This window comes from Octopus bimaculoides, chromosome 3 (genome assembly GCF_001194135.2).
Source record: "Octopus bimaculoides isolate UCB-OBI-ISO-001 chromosome 3, ASM119413v2, whole genome shotgun sequence".
In the NCBI taxonomy this organism is placed as follows: Eukaryota; Metazoa; Mollusca; class Cephalopoda; order Octopoda; family Octopodidae; genus Octopus; species Octopus bimaculoides.
In genome coordinates this window covers 155,274,528-155,283,333 of record NC_068983.1, presented here as the reverse complement: position 1 = coordinate 155,283,333, position 8,806 = coordinate 155,274,528, and the positions used below count along the sequence as shown (strand labels likewise).

The window sequence follows — 8,806 nt, the reverse complement described above, 5'->3', positions numbered from 1 at the left end:
TATATATATATATATATATATATATATATATATATTGAAAAACATAAAATGGAAAAAAAAAATTTCCCTTTTCTTTTGGATGACTTCTTTTAAAAAGAGTTACTGTACAGGTTTCAAGAATAGGGGAACATGCAAGAACTGTTTTTGCATTTCAGTATTTTTTTTTCACAGAATCTTTTTTTCTTTTTATTTCTTACTTTTCAAAGATATAATTCTTTAAGTTTATCAAGCCTTCTTCCTTTTCTATTTCCTGCATTATTATAAATTTTCTTTCTTACTGTCTTCAAATGCTTTCCATTTTTTCCTTGCTGTTCATTTTTTTATCATTTTTTTTTCTTTTTGTCATTTATTTATATTCTTCTGTCCATTTAGCAAAAATTCATTGGAATGTTGTGATCAAACCAGATAGAAGGGAAAAAATGGTAGATTTTAAAAATAAGGTGTATGTATATGTATGTGTATATATATACATGCATATATATATATTATATATATACACACACACATATACATTCACAAAAAACATACACCAAGCAGGTGTAAAACTAAAAAAATATATATACATATTTATAAATAAATGATATACATACATATCTTTACATATATTTAAATATGTATATATATATATGCATAATGTGTATATGTATATAAATATAAGTATATATATATGTGTGTACATATAAAAATATATACAAATGTGTGTATATACATATACAAATATGTACATACATATAAACATATCTATATACACATATATGCATGGGTATCTGTATATGTATACATGTTTATATACATAGGTATATGTATATATAGCCATATACATGTGCACACACTTATATATATACTTATACTCAAACACACACATATACATATGTACATACATAAGTATCTATAGGAATATAGTTATATGTATTTATGTGTATACACATGACTATACATGTGTGTGTGTGTGTGTGTATATATATATATATATATATATCAGCAAATGAATATACATATGTGGATAAACATGTATATGCAAATATATATCTGTATGCTCACACACAAACTTATCCGAGTATATACATAGACACATATGTACATTTCCTTGTATGTATACATATATGCATGTACATATATATATATGGAGAGAGACACAGACATATATGCATATAAATCTATGCATGAATATATGTCTATGCATATGTATATATTCACATATATATATATATATATATAGACACGCATACATATAGATAGGTAGATAAAAATGAGATATGTCTCACAACATTGATCAAAATATGAATGAAGAAATCTCCCAGAAAAGAAATATACATACACATTGACTCTTCCTCTTTCTCTCTCTCACACACACGCACATATGTATATATAGCAAAACTATATTAAAACAATCCATTTTCCTTCCATAATATTGTCTTTTGTCTTGTCCCTCTCTTCCATTTTTTTTTCAATCACAAATTCTGTATTATCAACTCCTGTTTAGCAGTAGTAACAGCAGCAACAATAACATTAACAAATGATGAGAAAATTAAATGACAAAAGAGTGTTGAATTATGACTTAATGAATGACTAAGGCTTGGTGTGTGTATACATGTGTATCTGTATGTGCACTTATGCATCTGTATATGCTTGTAAAATGGAACATGTCCATATGTGTTTGCGTATATATGTGCTTATAATTTATGATAAAGTACTGAAGCTCTATTATATGCAATTACTAAATATGCACGCATGCATTACTGCCTGTATATATATATATATATATATATATATATATATCTTTAAAAGATATATGACTGACATTAAATATCTTAAAATATGCATTTAAGTATGTGAATGCATATGTACATGCACACAGATAAGCATGTGTGCATGTATAAATGCACATTTGTGTGATCGTATATATATATATATATATATGTATTACAGCACTTTGAAAGAGTCATCTCCTCCATGTTAAATCGCAGCCGGCTGGCAGACAAGCAAAGCACATACATTCTGTATGCATGTTCAGTAATCCGTATTAACGTTTGTTTCTATGTAATAATAAAAACAAATTTACATTAAACTGAAGGATTTCTCTACATTAGGTAGAGTACAAATTCATTATTCTTTGACAAGAATATTTTTAACAGTGACATCGAAGTTTCAACCGACCAAGTTATCATCAAAGTACTGTCAATACTATCCTTGGTAAAGAAATATATACACATACACACATATGTATAGATACACATATATTCACACATGTATAAAAAAAAGAATAAAACAAAATTTTAAATCTCACAAAATAAAGCATTTTAATTACTTATGAATAGGGGCCAAAATTATCCAACAATTCAGAAAGATTCCTTCATCAAAAAGTTCAAACATCATTGGTCCTCAAAATATTATATATTACCTGCGCTCATAGCAAACTTTATAAGAGTCACCTTGATTAGTCCTAGTTGATGGGAGAGTAGCTATAGCAACAATAGTTTTAGATGGTCAGTGATCATGGGATAGCAGTGCTGCAATAAGGCATGGAGACCCTGAGCTGTTATTTGGGAATCCCATAGGTCTAAGGTGTCCAATGCTAAGCTATGTATGCCACAGTTGTGCAGATAGAGGCTCTAGTGCATTGCTTTGTGGCCTATAATAATGTTAATAGTCTTGAGTGGATAGAATGATTGGTCAGTAGTTGCTCAGTATTGATAAATGTGATGGTGGGTATATTTGTTAATTAATTAAGTGCACAAACCTCTCGTACAACCTTGTACTAGACACAATGAATGCTGGGATTAGTCGCAGTAGAAGCAGTGTTGATGACGATGATGATAATGATAATGGTGGTGGAAGTCCCTATTGTGGTAGTAGGAGTGTCAGTCAGGTAAGAGGAGGAGGTCAAACAGTAAACTACATAACAGTCATGGTACCCCTTACTACACCTACACATCAAGATGTTAATAGTATTAGTCAGAGTTAATATAATAATGATGGTGTTAGTCATCATAAAAGCAGTCAAGTGTATTGAGAAAAGGAGTGGAAAGGGAATCAATGATACCCTCTCCCCACCCCGTCTACCATCACTACTCTTTGATATGCATACACAATCTCACATCAAAAAATGGTAAGGGATGATCACAGACAAAAGTGACTGGATCATGGTCAGGATGCTTAGCTCGGGATCATACTGAAACAAGCAGATATCATCAAAGATGCTTCAACCATAACACTTTTTTTTCTTTTTAATGATGGCAATATGAAATAAGATTTGGCTTGAATTTCTAGCATGTAAGGAGTCCTCCTCATTGGCTTTTTTGGTTATGGTTGTTATAGCTGTTCGGTTTCAGGTCAGCCATGACCAAGCAGACCAATGATCAAAAGGTTCCCAGGCGTGACCATCCCTGGGTACAGAGAAGCCAGGAGGACATTAACCCAACATATCCTTTTCTAAGATGGTATGGTGTGATTTGAAGGAGACTTCATTGCTATTTTTAGCAGATGAAGTGACCACAAGTGTTGGTCAGGTGTAATGGGGGAAAAGGTTCAGAATAACTCCACTCTCTTCCCCCCTTCACACACTTATCATATATCACAGCAGATATGGTACCAGTGGCCAGGTAGTTTCACAGGGTGGTCTTGGTTGTGAGAGTAGTGGAAAGAGATGAAGAGAAGTTCAGCTAATAAATTACATATCTCCCAACCTGCAAACACACAATCATACCTATACCCTCACAGCAAATATGGTGCTAGTAATTGTGGTGATCGTGAACCAAGAGCAGTCGATATGCATTGGGTAATGCACGTTTATCACTCACACATACACACAGAGCAGTGATAATAGCAGCAGTTATAATATCGGATGTTGATGGCCTCATTAATCATTAGTCACTCAATACAACCCTATACACCCACCATGACTCCTTCCTACTCTTAACACACAGCAGCCCACAATGGAGATAGTTGTAGAGGTGATAGTGGTATTAAGCAGAAAACCCTATCATTAAAGGCATTCCAGTCATAACTATCTAATTTCATTTCCAGATATAGCATATCTCTAACTACATTGGGCAATGTGTCCTTACTTTTTAAGACAGCAGGAAATAATTTGAGGGTGAGCATCTAGATCAGCCGAGTATGGGCTATTTCTTTGATTCAGGTGGTGCAAAGTGACAACCAGTGCAATGCTGAGCTACAAGGGAGAGAAATTGCATACTCTACAAACTCTCCTTGCTCTCTGCATCTTGCAAACTCCCAATTAATGTAAATGGAGGTGGTGATGGTGGTAACGACTGGGTGATCGGTAGGCTGATGCAGACAACAAAATGACAGCGAAAAGTGATGAAAAGGTCAGTAAAAGGAAGCAGTAGGCTGTGAATCTTTTCTGCTCATCATTCAGCCTGAGTTGAGACCTGACTCACTTATGATCAAACACATTTGAGGACCACCTTTGTCACTATATATATATAATGGAATAGTTACTATGAAGCATTGTGTAGAATATATTGTATAAAGGATCGTGGGTAAGGCTAGAACAATGCTAAGTAAAAGCAAGGCAAATCACAAGGAAACAAATATGTGAATTAATGTAGACTTACCTTGCATTCAATATTTTGGGGTAATGAACCCATTCATTGATTTCTTGAGGATGAGGTCATAACCCCGAAATACTGAATGCAAGGTAAGTCTACATTAATTCACATATTTGTTTTCTTGTGGTTCGCTTTGCTTTTACTTTGCATTGTTCTGGCCTCACCTAAGATCCTTTATACAATATATATATAGTTTTTTTTTATTGAAAATGAAGCTGACAGTTTGTCTCATGACTCAAGTTTCAAGCTACTGTGTGACCTTCAGGTGAAACTCGTTTCAAATTCAACCTTTGCAGCATGTATCAATGAATCTCTTTTCATTCATATGATGCCCAAACATGTAAGTAGCAGGGATACACTAATGTTTGTTAATGATCACACCAACATCATTCCCCTTCTTAAGCACTCCTAATTCCTCACACTTGACAAAATTAATGGAAAAAAAAACAATGTAAGCAAGACGAAAAACAGCAGATATACTCATGTTATATATATATATATATATATATATATATATATATATATATACTCTGTGTATGTATTACTTTTGTATTTTCTCTTCTGAATTAATTATAAATTTATTTTGATTGTAACTGGGGTTTTTTTTTTCTTGTTTGTTGAAGTTCTTGTTGCTGCTGTTGTTGTTAAGGAACGTAAATATTATCTCTTCTTTTAGTAAGAAAAATATAAACCATTGAGAAGCAGAAAAAGATGAGGTTAAAGATCAATTAAAAAAAGAAAAAAAAATATTTATAGTAATAATAATGATAATAATGGAGGAGGGAGCTAGTTGATTATATCAACCCCAGTGCTCAGCTGGTACTTATTTTATCAACCTTGAAAGGATGGAAGGCAAAGTTGACCTTGGCAGAATTTGAACTCAGATTGTAAAGGCAAATAAAATACCACTAAGCATTTTGCCCAATGTGCAAATGATTCTGGCAGCTTACCAATTTAGTAATAATAATAATGATGATAATAATAATTATAATCATAACAATAATGATGACGAAGATGACAATAATATAGAATCAACTGTTCCTTCTCCTCCAATTAATGGCACAAGGTGATGAATTTGAAAAGAGGAAATAGTCAATTCTCTGTTGTCTGCAGCACATAACTGATACTTTATTTTATTGACCCCAGAAGTATGAAAGGTAAAGTTGACATCGGTGGGATTTGAACTCAGAACGTAAAGATGCAGGACAAATAGAGCGAGGCATTTTGTCTGACACTAACAATTCAGCCACCCCATCACCATGATGATGACAATGATGGCCATTGTTTCTTATTATTTTCATTTGCCTCAATCAGCCCAGCAAAAGTTTTAAAGGGAAGGTTTATGTGTATTTTATAGGGTTAGGCATGTAGTGAGAGAAATGGTAACACCTTGATATTTATGATCATTCTATATTAATTATAATCATATTTTTTTTACCTTCCAGCCTTTCCCATCTCTGGGGCAAAAAGAAAAAAAGAAAAGATAAAAAAGAAAGAAAAGTGATGCATTGAATATATGTGAAACGGTTACAAACAGGAATTGAAACTGGGTTGCCAAAATTCTTATCACTGAAGAAGGTTTACCATGAGCCAGAAAAACAAAATGATTTTTCTTTCTTTATTATTTTTAGGCAATGTTTATTTTTTCCTTCATCATCTCCTCCTCCTCCTCCTCCTCTTTATATAAGCACAAAGCCAAATAGTTCAAGAGAAGAGCATTAGTTAATTAATAATTAATAGTTGATTGAATGAACACTACCACCATTTAATGTTATAAGGGGGTACTGGGAACTTGTTTTTATCAACCTTTTGACACAGCCACCAGTACCAACACCAGAGGAATGAAAGGCAAAAAAAAAAAAAAAAAAAAAAAAAAAAAAAAAAAAAACTACCACTGGTGAGATTTGAACACAGAATGAAGATAGCAATATATATATAAAGAGAGAGAGAGAGAGAGAGAGAGAGAGAGAGAGAGACAAGACTAAAAGACTGATGCAGCTCTCAAGTATTTCTGCTAAAATCTCCATCTTCCCTTTCAATAAAATAATCATAATAATAAAAATAAAAATAATATTGATAATAATAAATAATAGTAATAATGATAATAGGAACTGACTAAGACATTAAAAAGAAATCATAGCTGTAATCATAAATAATCAATAATTATGATGACAGTGATCAATCATAATAATTCTTAATTATTGATAATGAAAGTCCCCCCTCTCCTTTCACAGTGGAGTTGTGTCTTTCCCCCTTTAGATATTTTTTTGTTTTTGTTTCATTTTTGTATTTTTTGTTTTATTTTGGTTATTTGGATTTTTTTGCTTTTCTTATTTATATTTTATTTTTGTTTTTATTTCTTTATCAGTTTTTTTTCTTTCCATTTTTCACTTGGCTATAAATAGGTCTTCCCTTTGACATTTGTATAAGTGTTCACAGGTCGGAATTCAGAACCATTGTTTGGTACTTTGCCAGCTCTTGGAGAGCCGTCCCAGTAGTTGTTGTATTTTGTCGGAGCACGATTATCTGGTTTGGCGTAATAGTGGTCATTTTCTTGGTGGACACGCAGATTTGCCGTAGCATCATCAATCGTCGAATCATTGTCCTGAGAATCTTTGCAGGTGCTCACTTTAAAACCGACAATGAAACCAAGCCCACTTGCCAACAGGAAGACAAAAACCAGCGAACCGATAAAAATGGGAGTCGGAATAAATTCAGCCGTAGTCAGATGGTTTCGTGACTCAATTGGTCGATGATCTGCAGAAGAGAAGTTATTTTTAAGAAATGTAATAATGAAGCACTGATCCAGCATGGCCACAGCACACTGGTTACAAACATATAGCAAAAAAAAGTGGAATAATGTTATCTTTATTTTATGATGATAGATAAGAAAAATCTTAGAAAGGAATAAGTATACACATTGATTGACGTATCAGGTATTACATGAACATATATATGCACACATATAGACATACATACATACATGTATATATACCTACATATATAACCTCATATATATATATATATATATATATATATATATATACACATACATACATACATACACTAACATATATATCTTGAAAATTTTATTAAATTTAAAACAATGAAAAATACAGAAAATGTCCAAAAAAGTTGCAAATTAACGAAAGCATAGTTTCTTATATATATAGTCAAAATATAAATGAAATTATATATTAATAAAGACAAAGTTTATCATATTGCAAATGAAATTATAACACAATACATTCAAGGTTTATTGTATCAAGAAAACAAAAGAGAGTAAGCAAATATAATAAAGTATTATATATTAAAATCAAGTAAAATCTTTCCAAGTAATTATAGTTAGAAACTAATTTGAAATGAATATTACAAGCAAAGTGGTGAGTACTGAGAACAGAAAGCAAGCATGTGTCTGGATATATGAGGAAATTAATGTTCAACTCTATACATAAATGTGAGTGTGTGTATGTATACACATATACACACACTTAAATATATACACAAACAGATTTATATATATATATATATATATAGTTATGATATATTCTGTTAAGAACATAGTAGAGTACAGAATAAAGCCTGTCCACCTTCAGATTTACCCTGTGCTAACCAGTAGTAATATCATATGTACTTCCAGGTTTGTGTTTGGGCATCTGCCATATGTGAATAGATAATTGACAAAATTTGGAGTCAACATGGAGTACGGTCGGACATTTATTTTCAATTATATTTATATATATATATATTTAATGAATAAGGTGAAAAATGGAGAGGTAATTAGTAAAATTATTTAATTATAAAATATGATGTCTCTGACAGCTGTTTCGATTCAGAAATCTTTAGATAATTAATTTATAAAATTAAAAGCATTATAAGATGAATCTCTTTTATAGCCATTATCTCATTATGTATTTCTAATCGGTATATCTTTACTACTTCTAAAGAGATTCATCTTATAATGATTTTAATTTTATAAATGAATTATCTAAAGATTTCTGAATTGAAACAGCTGTCACATTTTATAATTAATAAATAATTCTATGAATTATCTCTCCATTTTCTCCTTATTCTTTAAATATATAAATATATGAACCACGGTTTATATAGTTACCTTATAGTTGAACTTTCTATGGATTGCTAACTAACCAGTATTTTCAGTGGATTTATGATCCTTTAATGAGGTTTATTACCTTTATTTGATAATATATATATATATATATATATATATA

At 31.3% G+C, this 8,806-nt stretch overlaps 1 protein-coding gene across 4 annotated transcripts in view; it reads right to left on the bottom strand.

The window, feature by feature from the left end:
• Nucleotides 1-309: 309 nt before the first annotated feature.
• LOC106872300 (semaphorin-1A) overlaps nucleotides 310-8,806 on the bottom strand; it is a 414,058-nt gene continuing 405,561 nt past the window's right edge. For all 4 annotated transcript variants that reach the window (XM_014919241.2, XM_014919257.2, XM_014919249.2 and 1 more), the window contains one exon: nucleotides 310-7,331. In XM_014919241.2, coding sequence (XP_014774727.1) covers nucleotides 6,970-7,331 — 362 coding nt within the window. In that variant the 3' untranslated portion in view covers nucleotides 310-6,969. The remainder of the gene's footprint in view (nucleotides 7,332-8,806) is intronic.